Raw genomic sequence first — 25,325 nt, 5'->3', positions numbered from 1 at the left:
GGAATTGAAAAAAAAAGAAAATGAAAGTAAATTGTTCTTACTGGTTTTCTTGTTAAGGGGGCTATTTGGCAGAAAGGAGAGCAGGCAGAGTATGGGAGGCCAAGGGTGGCCAGGACTTAGATAAAAAGATTAGGATTCCTCTAGAAATCCCAGCATGTAGAGCATATCAGCACAACAATGGTCATGGAAACCAAACCCAAAGAAGCTGGGTATATTTTAAACCTATGGACAATTATTTCCTGTGTTCTGTTTGTCTTCCAGACAATTCATGGTTTATACTAGTTATGCTACCTCTCTACTGTGGCATTTGTAATGTACAGGCTTTTACTGGCACTACTGAAAAACAAACTGCCCGCAAAATCAAAATGCAAAAAAGAAAGAATGGATTTATACACCTCTTGCCTTTTTATTATCTTTGATTTATAAGGGAGAGGGGAGGACACAAAGAAAACACCAAATAAAGCACTTTGTAACTTTTTGCAGTAGTCTGCATCACAGCTTGCCACTTTTGTGCTGCTCCTTCTAAGCCCAAGTTAATCAATGTACATCATGGAAGTTGTGATGTTGGCTTCCTTTTGACAGCTCTGAGTGAAGGATTCCACAATATTTAACTTCTAAATTATGGACCACAGCTTTAAATAGTTTAAAAGGCCTTTTTCTTATCTTAAAAGTTTAGTGTTACAAGATGCTTCCATTAAAAGCTGCTGAAAATGAAGTGGCTAAATCAGCACCATTATGGTCTTTGATGCAGCATCACCAGGGATAAACAGGCTGGGGAACAGAGAACACAAAGTCTTCAAAGTAGAGTGGCAAAATGGAAAAGCTGTGATGCAGTACACAGGTTATGGTCTTAATGGCTCCAAAAAGCCTCATAAAGAAAGTAAGAAATTACTTTTGTGGGTTAGAGCTTGGAAGTCTGTGGGCAAACAGGCTGAGCCATCTGTGTCGATGTAGCTTCATTCACATACTGTGAATAAATGCTTTCATTTTTGCTGAAAACCTGTATAGCTATATTTAGCACTGTTCCTGTTATATACATACTTTCAACAATGGAAGAAATACTGTTACTACAGGCACTCCTGCACTCTTCAGTTTTTCCCTTTATATTCATGTAAATATGATGTTGTTTTTCTTTTGGCTTTAGGACAATGAGTGATGGAGATGCCTGCCTGTGCTTACCTATTTTAATGTATTACTGGCCTGGTTTAAACTCTAGTATTCACCCTTGATGAGGGGATCAGGAAGGGGAAGGTTTGATGTCCCATTAAAGAAGGATGGTGAGGAGCAAGTAATATTTCTTCTTTTGCTGGAAACAGATTTTTGGAAACAGGGTTCACAGGAAAGCCACACATTCATTATTAAGTGACAGCTGGATTTTGCCAGCAACAAAACCTGTTTCTAAGACAAGATATAGAAATAATTAAGAAACCAGAGGAAAGAACCTTTTGTTTCAGATGAAAGAGTGCATAAGGATGTGGAGCTCCTTTGGGAACACATACTGTCTCATTTTTCTTCGAAATTCATTATTAATTTTTTTGGTTCATTCTGACTCAGATGAGGAAATTCTTACCTAAAAGAGATTATTGCAAGGTGGTTAGAGCCTTGAACATGAGAAATCTTGGCTTAAATTTCTTTAGAGAGAGCACAGGGCTGAACCTGATTATCCTACTTGTGAGGTTATTGTATAAAGAAAGCAGAAGTGTTCAATTTCCTGCTGTGTTCTAAGTGAAGATCTGGCATTTACTAAGACATGTGATCTTTCTGGGGTGTATTGTATAGTTGTGTGTGGGTGAGTAGGTACATGTAACTCTCTGTCTGTCTGTCTCTTTATCTTGTTCAGAAGCGCAAATGCCCATGGCATAGAGAGGTAAACACCTTCATTGATGGATCCAGTGCTGATCTGTCCATTGCTGTCAAAGCCAGGCTGCTCCAGACATGCTCAGAAACAGATCATTCCCACACACTGGGAACTTCAAGATAAAAAGTGACCAAGGCAGCTGCAGGATTATGCAGCAGCTGCTGAGTTTTACACTGCTGATCAAACCTTTGATGCCATTTTCTAGTGACTTCTTATCCTAAAAGGCCTGACTTCTCCCAAGCATCAGTTCCTTTAGCTCTTCTACTTTATAGAATTCCATCCGTCTCATCAAGATTGAGATTTTTCCAAATTAACACGCTATTTTGGATTAGATATAGGAATTTCACTGAAAAAAAAAAAGAAATGCAGTTTCACTTTATTAAACTATCTCAGAAGGAAATTTAGAGCAACAATGTATACATTTCAGAAGAACAATGTATACATATTCAGAAGAATATTGGATTTCATTTTCAGATGATATAAAATGATCCTACTTAGCTTTAGAAAATTAATCCAGCTAGCAACAATTATGAATAATGACAGCATGTAACACTAAATATGGAATAGAATTCCATTTAATTAAAAAGGACTGAGAATGCTAGTGACCATATTTGATTGATTTTTCGGTGATTGATTTAATATTTTTCTAAAAAGTCATACTTTTCCTCGATTTGAACATGGATTTACTCCAATATCAATGCTATTGATGTGCCAGCACTCAGCATATTAAAGTAAAAGTGTGCAGTCATTCTAAAAATGGAAAATTGTTGAGAGTCTTCACATAACTGTTCTAAAAAATACATGTAGTTTTGATGGTGTTGTCAATTTGAGAAATTAAAATGCCCACACTAAAACTTGATTGTGTAAACAAGACCTACAGCACTTTATGGTGTACAGATCAATCTGAAATGTGCAAGGAACTGCGGATTCCCTGACTCAGAGTAATGGGAAGGATGCAGCTCTGCAGCCAGCAGTGGCCAGAACTTCACACAATCTCCAAAGCTGACTGCCCCTTCAGGCTGTGCCTTTTCCAAGTGTACCTAAGTGCATTTCACCTTTGCTTTGTGGGATGATGGTGATGTCCAGTGTCTAATTATACTAGGTTAATTAGAAATGCTATCCCAATGCATATGACCTAGGTTTTGGCTCCTATTAATGGTAATACCCTGACTTCTGGTATATACTGTGATAGTGTCCCAGATCTCCAAGGGCAAAAAAGAAAAATGAAGCAAAAAAAGAGAAAATACTGCTAAGTAGCTGACAGATTTTTACAAAAAATGGGCAGAATATTGGTGCTTAATCAAAGCATGAATTCATCAATTAATGGTCAATGATGAATGATATTAAAATTGTTTTTATTAGCATTAAAAGCAAGAAAATTAACTTGAAGGGAGTATAGTTTAATCAAAAAAAGCAGGAAAATAAGCAGTTATGCATTAACACGCAACAGCTGTTTTCAGTCTATATTTGGAAAGATCAAGCATCAGTGCCTTGTGACATTGGGGTAATATTAAGAAAAAATTGCTGTTTTAAAGATAGATGTTACAGAGCACCTGCTAAATTTAAGCATTTTCAAATCAGCAGACTGTGAAACTAATAATCCAAGAGCAGAAGCTACATAAGGAGTTTTCTCATATCAATTTATAATAAAATTTCATAATCAAGAAAAATTCCAAGCAAGTGAAAGAATGCCAATTCAAATAAAATAGTTATCATTAAAAAGGCTGGCTCATTGACCCATGAAGAGCCTATAACTGATTTCCAGTAGAATAATGGGATTGTTAATTTGGAGCTATCATCAACAAAAAGCTGGAGGCTAAGAATGTAATAATACATATCAGAGTCTCTTCATGGAAATCATATCTTGTTAAGTGGTTTCGATATGCCTTTTCTTTGGGGGGGGCAGAATTATACTTCTGAGTGATAATTTTATTACTGTAAAATATTCTCTAAGGCATTTAAGATATTGGCATGTAAAGTTACCACACCTGCACTAAATAAAAGAAATAACAAAAGTCTGGTTTTTAGTATTGAGGTATTCTTCCAAAAATCATTTCTTTATTACCTGGGACATTAAGAGTCTTATCTGGAGACCCTTTGTCCTGGTTTTGGTCCAGATCAGAGGGAAGGGGCATGGCCAGACCCTAATGTTATTCAATACCACTTTCCATCATTGCCAGGGATGGGAGAAAGGGACTTTCTCTCCTCCTAGAAGAAGGATTTTTCTTCCAATGGGAGAAAGTATGGTGGTTGAAATAGTCTGGTATTTTACATGTAAATTGTTTCTTTGTCTTATGCCTTCTTTTGTTAATAGTGCTGCTGTTACTGTTTGTTGTCTTACCTCATTGCTGTTTCCAGGAAATTGTTCTTATCTCAGCCCATGATCTTTGCCTTTTGTGTTTTCAGTTGAGGTGGGGGAGGGGAAAGCAAGAAGAATGATTTTTGCTGGGCTACTAAATGGGAGAATACCATTCCTAAACTACAACACCATTGTAGTTACCAACTGACAGCCATCAAATAAAACCACTTATAGGCACTCTCAGTTCAATATTGCAATTTAAAAACACCCCTAATCCAGAGGAAGAGAATGTGTAAACTTTGGAGTGATTTTAAAACAGAAACAAAAAAGTGGTCCAAGGACCTAAAGAAATGGGCATTCCCTCTGAGCAAAAGACATGGAGATTCCAGACCTTGTCACAAGGAAATCTTGTGCAATAGATATGGTCCAAATGGAATCTTCCACTCTGGAATCCCTCAGCAAGACTAATAATATTTTTCTAGATGTGTGCTACATAGGAACACATCAGTCTTTACTCATAAATTTCTGTTGACATTAACTAGGAAAAGGCTTAGGAGAAAAGGAGGGAGGGGAAGATTTGCAAATTCTATCTCTTTAGTAGAGGGCCGGACCTCACTACTGTCAGATATCTACCAGTGCAGATTTCCCTCAAATATTTTTCCAAAGTCTGAAGCTGTTTCATGTCTCTCCTTAGCCCAGATTTGCCCTGGCACAGTTCCTTGTTTACTGAAATTACATTTAACATGAATTTTTAAGTCAACTGTCTAGAAACTCTGGAATGACAGTAAAACCAGTTCAGCAATTCAATGTGAACAATATCTTCTTTTTAGGGCTTACTCCTTTACTGTGATATCATTGAATCAACATTTGTAAAGGAACAGCTGCCAAGCAGAAAAGTTGATGCCATGGATAATTTTCAGAAGTGTTTTGCAATTTTAAAATTATATCAGCCAAGAGTAGATAACAGCACTTGCGACACGTCAAAACAATTGGAAATGGCAGAAGTCAAAGACTGGAAGGCAATCCGTGTGGATCTGGTCATAACCCCCTTTGAGCAGTATCCATATGCTCTGTTAGGCTGGACAGGCTCCAGGGTAAGTAACCACAGCACTGTATGTTTTCTTAGCATTGCAAACACATTTTTGTTGTTTCAGAACTATTCAGAGTTCATGGATTTAAAGATAATATTCCTGATGTCCACACATCCCATCTCATACTGTCATCCACCCCTGGTCGTGGATTGGAGCTGATGAACTCATCACTAACATTTATGGATGTCTCTCTAGGAGAGTTAAGCTCTATTTTCCTTGAAGCTTAGTGTTTAGGTTTATGAACTGGAGAGCTAGGTTTTTGGTCAGTTGTGTTGTCTTTTACATCATGATGCTGTTAACAAGCAATTTAAATGGTTACTGGGTAGAGATGATTTGGAAAGCGTCACATAATTACAGGAAATTAAACATTTGAGGAAGAGATATTCTGAATTGGAACTTAATTTGTTTTGTAGGAAATTGAAAACAATTTGATATCTTTCTTTTTTGATTAGATCAAATGTTTTGTTTCAGTTGCATTTAAATTGACTCCTTTAAATTGTAAAAAACTGGAAAAAATTTAAAATCAGACATTAGTTTTGAACCAGAATAAAATATATTTTGATTTATGTTTTAATAAGAAAACTTGAAATGATAGCTACTTTCACAATAGACACTAGTTAGCTGGCATAATATAAAATAGTACACTATTTTCAAAATAAAAAAATTCTACCTAATGCAAACTCAAAACTAAAATTATTAATCTTTCTCCAGATAGAATTATTTTTTAATCTGTTCTACATATTTGCCTTCTGATGTTCATTTTTTAGGTAATGTTTGCATGGTACAATGGAGAGCTTCTGAGCCTGCTCGGAATTATCTTTTTGATGTGCTGGAAGCAGTACTGGTGCCTTGCCACTCTGTTCTGCTCAGGTTAATTGGAAGCAGGATGGCTTAGACCAGGCAAAATGTTGAAATTGATGTGTTCTCCTGCTGAGTTTGAGTTACTTCAGTCACTTTTCTGAGATAACAAAATGTATTTATTTGGACTTTGGATTAAGTTCTGCAGACTTTGGGGTCTTTTCTTATCCTGGAAGTGTTTGGCAACTTAAAAGCCCTTCTCTCAACTCTGTCGACAGGAGTCTACACTAAAAACACACAGTGTGAGGCCCTTTGGATGAGTAGGAAATGACTTCGTTTTTCTCTGCCTCACTGAGCTCCTACTCCCTGTTGGGCTAATCCACATCCAGACTGTGGGAGCCCATCACAGGTTTGCTTTTTTATACAGAGCCCAACTGCTGTCACAGTAACCGACTGCAATGACGGACAGATGCAAATGTTTGGATTCCTTATCTCTTCAGAGGATTGATTTTATCAGACTATATTCTTTAATAGAAGTAATTTTTGGTCCTTAGTTTATTATTTGGTTTGGTGTTAGAAGGTGCAAAGGATAAGAATTTTGGTTTGTGCATGTGTTTGATACTTGCTCTATCTTTGACAGCAATTTGGACGTGACTTGCGGAGGTATGCTGCACATGAGAGGAAGATGATACTGGATAACCATGGATTATATGACAGGAGAAAGGTACTGTTTATTCTCAGAAATAAAGCTAATGTGCTTTTATTTCCAGTTAGTTTTTTATATTCAAGTACATAGAATATTTTAGCTTGATTATCCATTTGGTGGTAAAACAGTTCCACCTTCACATGATTTAGTTTCACTGGAACAGTCTGATTAAATCTGAACAAGTAAGTCTGGAAATCCTGAAATCCTTTTTTTTTTTTTTGGCAATTGTAAGGTGATTCCTGAAATGTAACAAGAAACATGAATTAGACATTTGTGTTTGATAGGAACTGTGCAGCCTTCACAGAACTGAGAACAAACCATCTGCAAGTATTTGAAAAAGGCACTTCACTACCCCTCTGTCTCAGAAGGGAGAGGTAATTTCTGTGTCCCCAGCACACTTTCAACTCATATTGATCTGACATTGCAAAGGAAGAGGGGATATTGAGTGCTACAGGCTCAGTTAGAAGGCTTGAGGAAGTTTTTGCATGGTATGACACTAAGTAGAGATTAGGGATCATCCTGCTTTTAAAGCCCTGCATTCAGAAGTCTGGGTGGAGTTCTGTTTAGTCAGGCTTGGCAGCCTGGGGAGTAATTGGTGTAATTTCTGGTATGAAGGCTCTTGGCTGCAGTTATGCTGGTCTCTGCATTTATCTGGCTTAATGTCTGTATTTGTACGAGGCCATTTAAATAATAAGCAAAAATCAATACTGAATATGCTTATTGATGTCAATTTAGGGAAAGGCAAAGAACCACGTCAAGATTTTACATTAATCTTCCCTATGTATTCCTTATAGAATGGAGACTGCTTTCAGCACCCCTGCTTACATGCACTATTGTCTCATTGCTTCTTTCTAAGGAGTGAGCTAAGCCATCTCTCCGTTTCAGCTGTCTCCATATGTGCTCATCAGGTCCAGATGCTATAGCATCCTCAGTTCACATGGAAACCTGGGCAAATTATCAGGCTAATTATCTATTTAATCAGATATCCTGTCACCAGCAATTGTCAATACTAGATGCTTCAGAAGAAAATATAAAATCAATAATAGGTAAATATGCTATCATGTGTCTAAAGAAGATGTTTCTTCACAAACTCAGGGATGATGTCAGTGCATTCCTGCCTTTTATATTTTAAAAGTATTCAAGATATAAACTCATTTCCTTAACGTAATATGGTTGGTGTTATTATCTGCACATTGATATGTGCTCTGTCAATAGCTTTTTAAGTGTAACAAAAAATAGCACTAGGGAAAACCAAAGAATTTGAGGAATGCCAGTGTTATTTTTTGTATGCAACAAAATTTGCCAGCTTGGTGTATGAGTTTGTTGTATCCTTATATCTGCTGCTTTTACTCAGAGCCCTGAGACTTTCAGAGTTGAAAAATGGACACAGATCTTTTATGAACAACATCAATTTTTCTTGACTATGTTTAGGCTTTATAACTGATATATCATTAAAAACTTTTTGGGGAAAAAAAAATGTCAGCTTCCATGTGTTTTTGACTGGATTAGCCAGGATGATTCACAGATAAATGATGAGTTTATCTTCACAGTATGCTCTAGGAAGATGTTCTTGTCATCCCAAATTTTCAAGTAAAGAGCTGAGGCAGAGAAAGATTTAAAGTCTTAAACATTCATTGATTTCAAAGGCCCTGCATTTGCAGTGTCCTGCCTTAAATTTCTCCTGTTGAGTATCTGCCTTGGAAATTTGAAAAATACAAAGAAATGTGTATACCCATGTTGTGGTTCCCCAAACCATCAGCTGTAAATGTAATTTAGTCTCCAGACCTTCTACATGTCTGAGTCTCAATTTACATTTCCTCAGTTCCTCAGCTGTACTGCCCAAAACTGAAGAAATTGACCTAAAGAGAAGCAGAATTCAGAAAATATCATAAGGCAGGAGTTCTTTACAAAGGCCAAGAAGACAAACCAGCAAAACAAAAACCATACTGAATGAAACCCAAAATACCCAGACCAAATCTTCAGGGAAAATTTCAACTGTCTTGACCACAAAGTCCTTAATCTATGATTTCCATATGTCAATTGAGGCACATGGTTTGGTCAGCTGTCCCTTTCAGGGAGGGACTTTGCTTTCAAATCTGTCATCATCCCCCCCTTGCCCCCCAATATCTAGGTCTGCCATTTCTCATTTAATTGCAAACACAGCTAGCTTGCTTCCAGATTCTGTTTTTTTTTGCTGTAAACCACAGATGCACTGCAGATTTCAAACACAAGAAGTTGTGTTAATGTGTTGACACAGCAGAATTCTGTTCTTGTTTCTGCTGCAGTCTCAGAAATAGCTAAATTACATTAGCTGACTTTTTCCACACAGAAAGAAACTTCTCAGGCAATATGCAATATGAAAAATTTCAGATCAGGGAGCGCTGAATTTGCTTAACACAGACTCTTTTTTCAAGTAGTGTTATTCTAACAAGAAGCAGGGAGAGAACTCTCTGGCAAGTATACGAATATTTATAATCTAATGTGTTAAATTCAAATATATTTAAAAATATTTTTAACTTTACAATTTTGTATTAGGTTACTCCCACAAATGACAGTTTGAACAAAACCCTTCCATACTGCCACCCAGTGTGTACTAAGATCAGAAATGTGCAGAATATAGCAGTGGTGTCTGTCTGTGAAATTTGATGGCCCGTAGTCAAAGAGGAGACGTTTGCAGTAAATTGTGTGGCTGCCAAGGTTGATTCATTTTTAGGGTCATCAGAGTAGTTAGCTTAAAATAAGTGATAAAAATAATCTAATTTTACACAAGGGAACATATGCCCAAATTGTAAAATGTTTAGGGTTGGTTTGTTGGTTATTTTTTACATTAAACTAAAGAGAGAGAGGAGAGCAGATAATCTACTTTATTATAATCCTTGTTCTTTTCTTTTAAAATAGTTTGACTTGTAGGGAACAATAAAAACATGGGTATTTTATCTGTACTGCCTCATAAAATTGGATTGGAACATGAAGATTTGTATTTCATAAGTGTATTTCTCTTTTTGAGATGAAATCTTCCTTTCTTAAAGCTAAAAAAACCAGGAAGCAGATATCCCTTGTGCAAGCTGCTCAAGATCCCTCAACACAAGCTTAATTAAGGTTAATTAGGCACCATATGTGAAAACTGAAATATATCTTTTCCATATTTCTCTCCTGGTCTGCTGAAGAGAGGTCATCTTATGTCACTGGCTCTGTCCAAGCTGACAAACCTTCATGCACAGCTCTGACAGTCACTGCGGTATTGACTGGGGTAGAATTTGGGAGCTGGACCAAATCCTTTTTGCTTCATTCTTTTTCTTTTGTTAGTCTGTGTGTGTGTACAGAAAAAGCTATAGGAAGATCAGGAAGAATCAAACTATTCGTTGATCCTGCAAGATGAAGTCCTTTCCTTAAAAAACACTTGTCTGTCATCATTTAAAATTTTTCAAGTCATTATAAGAAGTTAATAAACAGTGCTATAGCAAATATTATTTGCTCTTATTTAATTTCTATTTGGTGGAATGTAACTGTACTTGTAAGAGAATGTCATTCATTACAAAAGAAAACAATTTCCTGATTTGCTCTACATTTCAATATATAATTCAGTATACTTTGTACTCTATATTAATATTTATCAGCTGTTTGGCCCCGATGCTTGCACGGTGGCCCACTGTTGAAACATGGTGGATGTCACAGAATCCCAGATTCCACTGTTCAAAGGGCTGCAGCAGGAGAGAGTCCTGCTTACTTTAATGTATTTCCAAAGGGATTCTGCCAGGAATTGGGAGCATTAACACAGCAGTTAGGAATCAATTACATAGCTTTGCGGACGGGAACAAAAGGAAGAGAAATTTTCTCCAGGGACTTGTTACAAAGTTACACTGTGAAATTATTCCTCAGCCTTGATTTATTTTTTTTTCTATCTAGTGTGAATCTTTTTCATATATTTGTTGGTTTTGGAAGACAGTGTGCAATTATAAAACTAATGATTTTTTCAGTTCTGTAATAAGAAGGGCATTTTATAGATCTTCCTTTCTTAGGAAAATTGTGACAAAAAAATTGAAAATTTGTGGCCAATTATCTGTCAGCCTCTTTTACATAAAAAGATGAGTGTATGTCCAAATCTGTGTGTCTGTAGAACTGTGTACTAAAGGTATGGAAATTAGCACATGTATAGTCCAACCTGAGGTATGTAGTTCCTGTGATTTACACCAGCTGGAGGTCAAACATCCCCACTCTTACAGAATAGGGTTCACTGATCAGTCACAAGGAAGAAAGAAAAGTTGTACGTTCACCATGTCGTGTGGTACTATTGCTGCTACAAATGGCACGACATTTTTATGAATGGGCAAATAAAATTATCTTTGTAAAACTTTCCTGAATAATGAGTGAACAATATGCTCTCTAAGAAAAATAGAAATGATTTTGCAAAAAAAAAACCAAACCATTTTTTCTGTGTGAAGCATAAGTCAGGTCAGCTGAACAGTAGGCTCTTTCTTGGAAAACTTAAGGTCCTTAGTGTGAAACCAGGACATCAACAGTTGTTTTGACACTCCTCTTTGTTGGATTAGGAGGCAATTATCCCTTAACCCACAATAAATTTTTTTGTGTGCAATGTGCATTGTCTCTGGACTAGTGGTGTGCATACTAGGGCATTGTTGGCAAGTTTTGACAACATCCTGACAGCTTTTTACCTGGGTGAAATAGAGAGAGATCTAGTGGATCTAACTGTTTCATGTCAGCATGGCATATGGAACAGCTTCATAGCTGGATTGTGGCCATGTAGAAAGTGTCTCTCTCCTGCATTTCACACATCACTCACTAATGGAAATTATCAAACCAAGTGTGAGATTGGAGGATTGAATTTGTCTTGTAAATTCTGATTTATAACTTGTATAAACCCATTTATTTTCACAGTATTCCAGAAAATCCCTTTCAAGTCCGATTATTACTTCATGCAGCTCATGGCAGCAAAAAGAAGTGATATAAATAATTAGCATTGCTTATTTTTGTGAAAGAATAGATGGAGTTTTTGGGGTATAATAGATTAATTGAATTATTTGCATATGAATGTTCTTGCACTGACATTGTAGGTTGATTTTTTTTTTGTAAGAGAAGGATCATGAGCTCAGTGTTATTTTGAAGAGTCATTGAGGCAGAAAGCAGTTATTAATTTTATGTCCCATGTAAATTTAAGATGGGAAATAGGTCCCTTAATGTTTTCTATTAGAGAAATATTGGAAAAAATATGACACTATTCAGATGACTGATTGATGATTGATGACAATTTTGCATTTAAAAAACCTTGTATGAATTTGAATGGCACAAAATGTTATTTAGTTGTTGAATAACAAGAGAGGTGGTTTATATAACTGTTCTGAATAACAAACTCACAAGATGCTCTGAAGTCTTCATAATGGGACCCAGCCTTTCAAGCCATTAAGTGCTGTGCAGTTATGCTGAATATAGTAAGATTCTGCGATCCCAGATTTTTTAAGAGAGAGTTTACTTTTTCTTGGGCAACCATAATAAGCATGAAAGGGGAAATTTATCCTGGGATTTCTTTCTGACTGTGAAGCTCACATGCCCTCAATAGTCACCATCAGTATTGTAGTGTCCTTTACCATTTGCCTGCAGAGTGAATTCCTATCTACAGAAACCCTGACTGACTCTTCAGGCAGGGCTTGTCCTGCCTGCCTTAGCAGGTATCTGTAAAGCCAAATAAAGGTGTGATCACAGCCCCAGTAAATGGCTATTTTATGGTAGCAATGCTCTGGTGAGCTGGCTTCAGGGTGTCTGGGTTCTGCTACTGCCCATGGTGTGCCCAAGTAGCTGCTTCACAGCCAACCTCTGTGTTTGCAGCAGGCAGCCCTTCCAGCCATGCCTGGCAACATCCTTGAGCCTCTGGCCTCCCTCATAATATCCCAGTTTTTCTGTGGCTGAGTCTGCATCTGCGTTGTGACTTTTATTTTGAAACATGGCTTACCTGACAGTGACCCTGCTGGTGCAAAAAGTCATTTTCATGTGTTCCTGTGGTGGCTCAGAGGACAGAAACTGCTCTGAGGAAGCCAGACTGATTGCAGGTGGTTGGGCGGCTACCTGCACTGCCAGAACTTTGTAAATATGTCTCCTTAATAAAAAGCCAGCTTTGTTTTTCAAGCAGGTATTTTTTCCTTTTACTGCCCAACACATTACTTCTCAAAAAATTTTATCATCAGGAAGAGCTGTCTATGATTTTTTTAACCTCATTTTATTACATGAAGTTGTGTAATATTCATGGTGTTTAATTGTGTATTCATTAGTTGCAGTCTCTAAGTCAGTTATGTGGTATCATCTGAGAAAATCTACTCCATACTACCTTTCATTGAAAAAATTGCTTGCAGAAGTTTACTTGCACAGTTAAAGACACATTTTTTTATGATTCTGTAAAACTGGAAGTTATAGTCTTATTTTGGCAGATGCTTCTCTAAAATTATAAAGTTATAATGGTGATATAATCAGCCTTGAGAACATCTTGATGAATTAAACATGCTGCAGCTGCAGAGTTTGCTTTAGACATCTGCAACAATGACTGGATTAAAGCTACAGTAAATATAAAGAGCCAAAATTTATAATATTGATTTCCACTGTGCTCTCTACAACTACCTGAAAGGAAGTTGTAGCTCTGTGGGGCTTGGCCTCTTCTCCCAGGCAACAGTGACAGGACAAGAGGACACAGTCTCAAGCTGCATCGGAGGAGGTTTAGATTGGACATCAGGAAGAATTTCTCCACAGAAAGGGAGATTGGGCGTTGGAATAAGCTGCACAGGGAAGTGATGGAATCACCATCCCTGGAGGTGTTTAAGGAAAGGCTGGATGTGCCATGGTCTGGCTGACAAGGTGGTGTTGGGTCATGGATTAGATTTGATGGTCTCAGAGGTCTTTTCCAACCTAATAGATTCTGTGATTTGAAGATTACTACAGTTAAACCCTGAGTGATTGTAAAGAGATGCACATACTTTCATTTATGTTTCAATTCTTCTCACTTTCACTCAGGAAAGTGGAAATTGCATATGTGATTTGGGTGTTTTTTTTTTTTTTTTGCACCTGGTCTATTTTTTAAAATTAAGAATTAAAACAATCTACTTTTCTTACCTCTTGGTAAGTTAAAAATGATTAGGCATTTTCTTATGTGCTTAAGTGTGCTTCTCCTTAGCATTTTAAATGTTTCTCATACAGCATATGATTGGTCATTTTTACAAAGTTTGCATGTAATTCATGTATATATTTAGCTAAACCTAATCTCTTTGCAATACCAACGCAAAGATAAAAGTACATAATTGTCATTTCCTATGCTTGGTGTGTTTTTTGAGCAGTTCAGTGAAACCTATATTGCTAATGAAAAGACATCTCTCAAAATGCATAAGTAGGTGCAGATCCTGAATATTTTGACTATAGCTTTTTACTCATTTTAATTTCTAGGGCAGTAGAGAACCAATAATTTTCAATTGTGTTAATTCAATTATTCAATCAGTATGCTGGGGTAAGTTATTGAATGAGGGTAGGTTACTGAGTCTCATATTTTCTGTCAAAAGAAAAAACTAATTAATTTCAGAAGAAGCTAGGTAGAGAGGAAGCTGGAAAAGGAAGCAGCTGAGGACTAGAGAGGAAAATGGCATAGGAAGTGGGAGTCAGAAGGGACGGTGGATGTACAAATTTGAAGTACATGCAGAGTGGCTGGAAAAAGCAATGGGGAATGGAAAGGGTAGGTTTAATTAGCAGCTCCATTGTGGAAAGGAATCTAGGTTGGTTGAAGAGACAACCGAAAAGGAACACAAAAATAGAATGACAGGGAAGAGATGTAAGTGGAAGTTTGATGGACTGAAAAATAAATTAAATTCATCAGGCTAATGCTCTAAGCTGGCAACAAGAAGTAGGTAAATGTTCTGCTGCCCCAAATAACTGAGTAAACCATGCATGTCTCACTTAACTCTGGATATGGTGTGAGAGCAGCCTAGAGCTACATTAGAAATATGAGAGCAGGCATCAACAACTTAGCATAGGGGAGTAGCAAACACAGGGAGCTAGAACAGATAGAGATTATAAAAGCTCAGTTTTCTAAGACTGATTGATCCCACATTGGTCTGCAACTCAAGATTGTGTCAGTGCTGTCAGCAAATATTTGTTAGCCCTGTAGCACAGTACATTTCCTGCCTTGTGAACAAAGCCTAAGCATCTTACAGGATTTCAAGTAAGCAGCATTTCTTTGAAGAAATGAAGTCTCTATGCATAAACATAGGAAAATTGAATTAAGGTCAAAATTCAATCCACCACATTCTGGGATTTCTTAAATTGCATCTTTGATTTTGCAATCCCAATAAAGTTCTTCTGTAGTGGTTTGTTTATAGTAATCCCATATGAATTACTCACAACTGAGTTTTGTTAAATCCAGGATTCTGCTTTTTTCTCATTTCATTCAGCCTTACAAAGCTTTATAAGGTAAAATACAAAAAACCCAACAGTATTTGACAAAGCTGCTGTAAATAGCACAGACTTAAAGTGAAATATGTGTATAGCTAAAATGAAAAAGGAAATAATCCCTGAGAATATTTTTAAGGACTCTGTGGTAGTACAGAGATTGTCAGAGAACTGCAAGGACAATAAATTTTTGATCTGTTTTTGTATAAAACTGTGTGCTACTTGTTAAAGTTTTTGCCTGTTCTGTCAGACAGGAAGTTCCAAGTTTTCTTTCACTTTGTCTGCCCCAAACTAAAAACATTTTAGTCTGGATGGCAATATATTGTGAAATGTCTTTAATTTTTAAAATTGTAATGGGAGATTGGAATGCATAACAATGTAGTGTTTTGCAACAAAGTAACCACAGATCTGTCATTTTAAACAGACAGTAGTTCCATTTTATGTACAATACGGTCTTGTTTACAAATGAAATTTTAGCAAGTTCTGTTAAGTCAACAGATAATGTTTTTAATATTGTATTTTTCAAACTGTCAGTACTTCAGCACTGGTCCTTTTCTTTCTCCTTCATCAAAATGACTTGGAGTGAGTAGATTGCATATAGAAAACATGAAGATATTTTATTACACTGTGTTATGATACAGCCGGGTAAGTGCCTAGAATATTCTAATATTAGCCCTATTATTCTATTTTACTTGATTAATTTATTTGTTACTGTTCAGAATTTAATATTAATAAACCTCTAACAAGAGCTAGAGATGAGTTTAAGAGAAACATTCCAGTCTGGTATTTCTGATTAAAAGCACAGGACAAGTCCAGTGGTAAGATGAAATGAGAACTTATGATTATGACTTCTATTACATTCAAAAATTATTCATGCCCAAAATTATTGGAATAAATTCCACTGCATTATTTTGCATCAGTACCATTACATATGATTTTGCCTGAGGGTATCAAGTTAATGGGTAATGCTTGCAATACTGCTTTTTCAATCATGCTTTGTTATACTGTCATTTCAAAAAGTAATTCTTCTCCCCTCTGATTTATTTATCATCTTGTTTGTAGCTGGCTTAGGAACAGATTAGATTTTATTTTAAGGCAGGCATGCTGATGTGAATGTTACTGCAGAAAATACCAGTTAAACCTTAAAATTACATATGGAGATAATATATTATCAGAGAAACTTCAGGTTATTGCTGCTGAAAACTGTTATGACACTGTCAAATGAAAAATGCACTGTGTCTACAAATGTTGTGGGATATTATTATTGAATTTGTAGACGTACTTCACATTTCTAGCATGATTAATACTTCATAATTTATGTTCTGTAATTATAAATTTGTTTGTGCTGTTGGTAGTTGCATTCACAAACAGCTTAAATAGTAAAATGTCTAATTACAAGTAAAGCAAAAATCACCAATAGCCAGTCTTAAAAACAAACCTCTTTAAAAAAACCAAATGAAAAAGATTGGGAAAAGCACAGAAGGAAAGACACTTGAAAGGTGCTAGTCATGTTGTTTAGGAAAGTGCTAGAGGACAAATTGTCAGATGTTGTAACTATCCACAAAGTATGAACAATGTGTGCTGACCATAATGAAGGCAAATTCTGATGGGTAATTACTGCACAGTTCCTTGGGGCTTGATCTGTAATGTTTTTTTCATCAAGCAATGTTTCATGTTGAGAATGTTGTCTGACAGAGTACTGGTGGAATGAGCTGCTGTCCCTCTCAGCAGAATATCAGGACCATGAAGAAGTTTCATTTTTCCATGGTACTTTCCAGCAGTGTTTGTACTATGCAAGACAATCATTGAGTACAATTATTTGAAAGCTCTTACATAATGACAGGATTGTATGCATTTTTATATGGAAATTGCTTTACTTAGCCTTTTTTTCTTCCTCTGTTTTCTCCCCATCTTCTCCATAAAATAATTTTTCTTGCTGTGAAGATTACTGAACACAGTGACTCTTGTTAGCACTTTGTCTACCTGATGATCAGCTGAAGATTTTAGAGAAGTAGCCACTATTTTACAGACCAGCGTTCTGTTGTATTCCCATACTTTCACTATCTATTGAAGGCACTCAACCTCCTGTCAGTCAGTGCACTGCAGGAATTTATGGGTCTTCCATAAAGCTTTCTCTGCAGTTGCTTTACAAAATTCTGGGTCTGTAAGTGGTGTAAAATTGCAAAGCTCTTTGTTATGCTGAGGCTCAGAGCAGATTTATGTTTTCCACCAAAGATGTACCACATTCATTCTTGTAAAGTTAACAGTAGCATAGAGAAGGAAGAGAAAATTCTGGCTTTGTGCTCAGTGTTTGCAGAGCCTGCTTTCACCTTGCTCATGGCAGGTCAGCAGAGAGGAATGGAGTGGGCTGTGATGCTGAAGGTAAGGCTGCCTGGCAGAGCATGACAGACCTGCATGACAGCTGGAAATCCTGGTGCATGGGCTGCAACTGCTCATGGAGAGATCAAAGAGATGCACCTTCATCTGTTAAAAAGAAATGGAATCATAGTCCCTGTGGCTTAACATTGGTATCACTAAATTCTGATACTGATGTCAATAATTCTGAAGTGTTGATGGTGGCTCTGGGCTCCTCTTAGTAATTTTAGTAAAAATCTCTCTCTGTTGCCATATGTATTCCTTTTTGACATATAGCATATAAAACACAGCCCACTCTCCAGCTTAAGGTGATGCTCAGTGATTCAAGTTCCACATGGTAAGGGTAGAAAATAGCTTGGAGCTAGGTATTTAGGGAAGATTTTAAAGAAATATGCTTGGGAGTGGATATCTTTCACTCACATTATTTGTATTATTATAAGTTGTAGAATAAATCAATATAAACCAAGTAATTATGCTTGTGTTTAGGTTAGTAAACTCAAATATACTCAAAACCACATGATAATTAGGTCAGCAAAATGCTTATTTTCCTTGGAATCAGTTCCTAGCTATTGTTATGGAGAGTTATCATGCATTTTCTGATAGATTTCCTCAGACCTTGTGGCTTTTACTTTTTAGAGCTCCTATCTGCACCAAATACCAACAAATACAGTCTGCAGAAAATCACTTCAGAAAGTGATTGCTTTCTGATAATGAGGAAGGTGGGAATATCTTTTTGCAAGTAAACAACTATTGAACAGGCAATAATTGAAACACTCGAAGTTTGCAACATCCTTTTTCTCCCTTTCTTGCAGCTGCTCCTTTTGCTGCGTCACTTTCCAGGCACTTTCCTGCACCTTCCTCTCAGAAACACACTAACCCACTTATCCATTCAGATGGAGCAAAACCAGGTTAAGATTTTTATTCAGCCTGCTGCAAGGCCCTAACTAAGTCTTAATTAAGGCCCTAATAAGTTTATCTAAAGTATTGCTCTATTCTAGGTGTCCTTGTTTGCTTTTTCACTGACTGGTGGTTGGAGTAAATTTGTGTGGCTCTGTAAATTTTGGCTTGAGTAAAGTGTTGTGAATCATTATATTAGATATTTTAGTCTGAGCTTGCATCTGCCTGAATTCAGAAGTGACTGAACTCAAATTCCACTGAAATTTTCTCTTCACTACCTTCTTCAGTTTTACCCCCCTGTCTTATTCTTATTATGTGTGTTGGACTCATTCTCCATGTGGAAGTTGTGAACTGCAGAAGCTCATCAGCATGTTCAGTATGGTCAGAACTGTTAGCATGGGGAGGCCCTTGAGGAGGTCATTCAAGTCACTCATTCAGTAACTCAGCCATCCAGGTTTGGCTTTAGCCTTTTTCTACTCTGTTACTGATACCCTCCATTCTGTCCTCTCCTGTGGTTTTTTGTTTTTTGGTTTTTTTGTTTGTTTGTTTGTTTTTTGTTTGTTTTTTTTTGTTTGTTTGGTTTTTTTTTTTTTTTTTTTAACTTATTTTTAGAAAATGTTAGTAGCATCTACATATTTATGATTCCAGGATAAGCCTAATTAAATTTGATGGGGATCAAGGATATATACAACTCAAAGTGTTTATTCTGGGACTCGCAATAACTTAATTGTCAATAAATAGAACGTCCAATTAGTTGTGCCATGGAGTGAATTTGGATAATTTTTCATCAATCAGTCTGTATAATATGATTACCTCTCTTCTGATTGACCTTTCTGGGGGAAGATGTAAGTGTGAAGCTAAAACTAACATATGCTCTGCCTGTCTTGTCTTCTCTTGGGTTTTCCTGACTCAGTTGCTTTGAGAGTGGTCCTTGTACTTGTCACATCCAAGGATTCTTAGACATCTGCCTTCAGCTTCAGATTCAATGGTTGGCTTTGGAACTCAAGTTTCTGTTTTAAAATTATGCTTCCCTTGCTAGGGGATGACTTTTTTATGACCTCTGTGTTTTCAAGTTTACTTTTTGTTGTGAGCTAATGGAGGCTCGTGAGGCAGCTCAGGCTTCCCAGTGGGAAACAGCATTGAACTTGTATGATTTCTTAAGGCTTGTTTGCTAAAGTTCACCAAAAATTCAGGCAGCTCACTGTAGTAAAATGGAAAAGTCTTTGGGATGCCTTTAATTTTGCACTGAGACCTTCCTTTTCTTCTCACTGGATTTGTGTACTTTCAGTCACAGGCACCTTTAACTCTCAAAAATAGCAAGTAAATGCAATTATATAGGTAGAAAGCACTAGATGGGTGCCTACACAATTTACCTTTGCAAAATTTTACCAGTTGATGGAACAACATATTTATTGCTTTCTGGTCTCTTTGTTCTTTCTTTCTTTCTTTTCTTACCTTTCAGGCAGGCTTCATTTCTGTTTGTAAAGAATAATGTAGCACAAACCCCAAAATTTTCTTGCAATTCTGATCATACAGTAAATGAAAATGTGACTACTTCAAGCTTCCAAATGTCTTTTTATTTCTTTTCTTAGTATTTTGTGGATTAAAAGAAGTTGCTTGGGGCTATTGTAATGTATTACATTTAATATTCATATATCAAGAAAAAATATTTTAACAATGGTTCCTATGGCATTCACAGAAATCCTCCCATAAAAGTGTGGGTTTGCACCTCTTCTAACTTGTTGGTTATATTTCAGTATATGGTTATTTCAACATTTTCACAGATGAGAATAAATTTAATGCTCTTCCCATTTATTGTCAGAACCTTGCACTGAACTCGATGAAATAGGACCACTGAGGACAGATGATAGCTGCAGTCAATCTAAGAATTGCAGGAAATGTTGAAACAAAAATACTTCAGTGCGTTGTTTTGTGGATATGTGATTGTACACACTTCCTTGATGCAGTGCTCAGACTGTCTCACAAGCTGAATATTTTCAGCTTGGTATGCAGGAGTTTAGCTCAAAATAATCCAAAAGTCACAAAATAATGAAATGTATAGCCATACTGTCAGGCTGACTTAGTAAACACAGCTTCTTCCTAAAGTTTCTGCAGTGCTGGTGTGACCCATGTGCCCCAGTGGTGCATCAATACCTGAACTGGAGAACTGGCCCAGGGGCAGAGAACAGGTGGGGTAGCACTTGGGTCAGGTAAACACCCAGAACATTCCCACTGGCAGTCATGTGGCAGATATGATGCATTACCTAAGTTTCTGCCTTCACAATTCTTTCTGTATGCTCCTTTTTAAAATTATTTTTTCACAAATGCAAATGCTGTTTGAGCAAATGGGATCAGAGAAAAAGTGAGTGTGACCAATTTAATAGCTTTGTACTTTTAGTCTGATATGCCATTGAGGTATATTCTATCAATTGTTGGTCTGACATTATGGTGCACTGCTTCACTGAATGCCATGGCCTTCCATATCTAAAGAAGCTGCTGCAAGGAAAGTAAGCAGCATCGTCTTTTCATTTGTCCCAATTAACTTTAATTAAAACTCTTCAATTGACTTGACATAAGGACTTCTGAAGATGTCACTAAAGTGACAAATGCACGTGTAAGAAATTTAAGGTGCATTGTGGTATCTTTGACCATGTCTGATTAAGCAAGTGCTATTGCTATCATCATTCTTCTACAACTGACTTTACCCATAAATCTTATTTTTAGAATGGACTCTGTCCAAGCACAATGAACAATTAAGTTCCAAGTTTGCAAATGACAGTCTGTCCTCTTCTTTTCTGTTGTTCATTTATCATAGTCTTGCTTGCGGCCACTGTGATAATTTGAGATGTAAAGTGATGGGGGTTTAGACTGCTTGGGATTTATCATTCAATGTACTGGTAGAACTACACAGTTAGGTATGATGATATTGTCATTATATCTCCACTTTATTAATTTTAAAAAGAAAAGGAAATATTAAGGTAATTAAACTGATGTGAATGTGTGCCACATGTTAAACAATATGAAAATAAGTGATAGAAGACAAAAATTAAATTTAAAATCCCTAGACATCTTGTGTAAGATTTTGCCATTTTAAAGCATGCAACATAATCCTGGACACAAAATAAAGGTTAGAATAAATGTGTATGTTAAGGACATTCCAGGTGCTTGTCTAGAAGCACAGTTTTATCAAAGAGTGTTTTGTTATTTACTAAAAAGGTACTGTTGGCAATAATCTCTGTGCCCTTCCTCCCCTCCCCAGTTTATTTCATGTACTAGTACAGCAGAAGGAGTCCAGATAGATCTCAGTGTTCATGGTCCTTCTGGATCGTTTGCAAAATAATGTGCCTTGTACACAACGTTATAATTTTCAAAAGAATAATGAAATCTGCTAGAGTATGACTGCATTCTTTCTGTATTACAGCTGTGAAGAATATAAAAGTCAGGGCTCTAAAAAGGGTAGAAAAAATGGGATATGGAAGGAAATTACTCGATCTTTAAGAGTGCAATTTGGCTTTGAACAAATTTTCCAATAGTTTTTAAAGCAGAGTTATGCCAGTAATCAATTAGGAAACTTCATACTTAATTCTTGTTCTTCAGCTAATACCAAGGATTATAAGGATTTAAAGAAATAAATTAATAAAATTTCCACCATGTGTCTTATCTTCAGAACAGTGGATTTCACATGCATGTACAAACCTGGAGTACTTCACTCTGCAGCAGATTCTGTTGGTTCAGAACCATCAAATCCCATTTCATTAATGATAATATGTGGTACTAACTTCTATTTCTGGGTGCTTCAAACTAATTTTCTATGTTCATCTTCAGATGGGTTAAGTAGTAATGAAATGCTTTAGTGACAGGCTAAGACTTATTCATAGTATTACTTAAGTGTAATAGAATATTTATTTTGATACTTGGCAACACACTGTTATTGCTAAACAATTTGGTAATAAACAGTTGGGTATCAGTCTTCTTGGAATACAATTAAATTTGTGTCTTTCAAGAAGGCTGTGCTCTTGGCTATTGCTGATTTAGTTAACTAAAACTAGAATTCTGCTTTATCAAGTAATGGTTTTGTTTTGCTGGATTCATCGTATTAAAATGTGATATCAAACTAAGTGATGTGAACTTTGGAAATGATGGTTAGGATATCATAAAGCTGTGCTAGCTCTGTGCCTTCACTCTCTGCTTCTCTTTCATCAAAAGTATTATTGATCATTAATGCCAAAATGAAAAATAAGTGGTAGCAACTCATATAAGAAAACATTTGGATAGCAATTGCTCTACATTAGGTGTAGTTAATGGTCATGTTTACAACCACAAATTTAATATTTACATGCATTGAAATGACAGAATTGATTAAATGGGACAAGAGAAGAGTGTACCAGAAGCTCCAGAGCATTGTTTTTTGTAAATTTGATTGATGTTGGTGGGGCATGTTCTGAATCTCCAGAATATTAGTAAGAAGATGAAATAAAATCACAACTAGGCAAGCAGTTCATTACTTGTCTTGAGGAAAAAGAAAAAAGCAAGAAAGAATGGTAGTGAGCGCAATAATCAAATTTGCAGCACTGTATAAGCATAGATTGACATAGAAGGAAAATCATAGGTTATGATTAACATTAATAACACTTACATTGCTAAAGCAGTTGGCAGATATCAGCCAGAGATTCATTTAGAAACATTGCTTGTAGCTACTGAGAATGGTATTCAGCATCAAATACTTTGTATTAGAAATTTTCCCTGTCAAGCAAATGAAATGAGTTTAGCTTGCAGGAAAACATAAAGTGACAGAACAAAAGAAATGGAATGCAATTTGGGGTCCCAGAGATATGAAGAGCTTCTATTAAAGAGTGTCTGTAACATCTGTCTACAAGTGTAAGATTTTTTTTTTCTTGTTTTACTTTTGTTCTTTTGTTCTTTTTTTTTTTTTTTTGCAGTAATGTAGGTGTATGGATTGCCCTCTTTTTCTTAAAAATATTAAAAGAAAAAAAAATTAGCAAAAAAATCCCTAAAATCCTGTCCTCCCAGGAGACACTTGAGGAACAAAATCTCAGTATTGTTATTCAATGGGCAGTTGTTGATGTTTTGTTTCCTTTTCTTTTCTCTTGTTCAATTTATATTTTCTACCATTTTTTCCTTGTTCTGTCTGTGTGAAAAAGTTCAGTATTTCTGCTGTTCAGTGTTATTGGTAGGTTCCTTTCATTCCAGAATCTGACATTTGAACTTCCTAGGAAAAAGAGGGATATTCTTTCTCTATGCTTTATAAGCAATCTTTGCTATTGCAGAGACAACTTTAATCACTCAGCTCTTGGTTGTGGCACCAGAATGCCAGCAGTTGTTCCACCATGCCATGGTTCTATCTGATGTGGCCATGGGCTCCTCTTCCTGAGCCATTCCCATGGGTGTGCTGGACAGCACAGCCCTCCTGGAGGCACTGCTCGGCAGCTGACAGAGCAGAGGTGCTGCTGCTGGCACACAGCTTCCCAAACATTGGGGTGGTCAGAGATTCTCCTTACTCAAAGGAATTTATCAGTGGGTTCTCCAGACAGCATCTCCTCTTTCACAGCAGTGAGTAAACCTAGAAACTCAACCCTGAAGTTTTCCCAACACTTGAGTTAGATTATTCAGAGTTGAACACTGATTTAGACTTCAAATGATTCAGGAATTGCTGAAATATTGAAATATCTTTCTTGCTTCCAAACTCTAAATTGTGAGGCTTTTACTGTTTTAATATTCACCTATCTCAGCAGCTTTTAAAATTATTTTTGTACTTTAGTGAAGAAAGGAATGCATAAGGCTATGTACTTTATTGTATCAGCCATCATACAGCATGCAGGCTTGTGAGTGTTCCTGTGTAAAAATGATCTCCTGTATTATCAGAAGTGCAGATATAAAAAACAAAACTGCCTTGTACTGTAAAATATTCAGGAGTGTGTGTCAAGAACAAAAACACTTGGCTTTTAATTGATGCTCTTAATGCTTGGCTATGGACAATTTGTGTCACCATCAAATCAGTTTGAATACACTTATAGAGAACATTACGGTATTAATTTAAAAACATTTATGATTTCATGAAGGAAGTCCTGCTATTGACCCTTATGAAAGGGAAATGTAAGTTGGATTTGAGGGTCTTGAAAAAGTAAACCAAAACAAAGTTTTAAGCTAGTCATTAAAAGTGAAAACATCAAGCAGCATTAAAATTCTTTTTTAACTTTCTTTTGCATTTCAGGGTAGGCACGCTGATGAAGACAGTGTATTCTATAGAGGATACAATGGGTAGAACTGTCAAATATTAACTCCTTTTCAACAGCAAAAAACATCAGTTGAAATTTCTTTCTAACACCCTTATTGACTTTCCTTTTAATTTTTTTTCACAGAGGATCTTTCTCAAAGCTGGAAGTGAGGAAGAAATCTTTGCACATCTTGGCTTGGATTATGTCGAACCATGGGAAAGGAATGCTTAAAATTATTTTCCAGCGTACATTTATCAGTTGACTGCAATGGTCTTTCTGCCCACCTTGCAGTCTGGTATAGTTATATAAACATATATATAATAAGTATTTCTATGACAACAAAAAAATTTACATAAGTATTAGAAGCCACTTGCACTTGCTAATGTTCCTAGAAGATAAGAGTTTAAATTTTTCAAAATAGTTTCCAGTCCTTTCTAGTTTTGAAGCTTCTACGTGGGAGTGATAAGACAGAGCTTGTTTTGGGGGGAAAACTTGGAACTGGTGAGATTTTTGCTTCTGGTAGGAATTTAACATTAGTATGAACAATACGTGTTTTTTAAAATAGTCAGCTACAACAATATGTAAATAATTCAAAACATTTGAGCTGAGTCAAAACATTACTGAAATG

General features: G+C 36.3%; 1 protein-coding gene across 1 annotated transcript in view; it reads left to right on the top strand.

Annotated features, from left to right (window-relative positions):
• The window catches only part of DNTT (DNA nucleotidylexotransferase), a 74,335-nt gene extending 49,328 nt beyond the window's left edge, over positions 1–25,007 (top strand). Inside the window, exons 9-11 of the mRNA XM_059477024.1 lie at positions 4,988–5,251; positions 6,687–6,770; positions 24,842–25,007. Of these exons, the coding sequence (XP_059333007.1) occupies positions 4,988–5,251; positions 6,687–6,770; positions 24,842–24,928 (435 nt within the window). The 3' untranslated portion in view covers positions 24,929–25,007. The remainder of the gene's footprint in view (positions 1–4,987; positions 5,252–6,686; positions 6,771–24,841) is intronic.
• The last annotated feature ends 318 nt before the right edge of the window (positions 25,008–25,325 follow it).

Source organism: Ammospiza nelsoni, chromosome 8 (assembly GCF_027579445.1).
Source record: "Ammospiza nelsoni isolate bAmmNel1 chromosome 8, bAmmNel1.pri, whole genome shotgun sequence".
Classification (NCBI taxonomy): domain Eukaryota; kingdom Metazoa; phylum Chordata; class Aves; order Passeriformes; family Passerellidae; genus Ammospiza; species Ammospiza nelsoni.
This window is presented reverse-complemented; position numbering and strand designations above follow the sequence as displayed.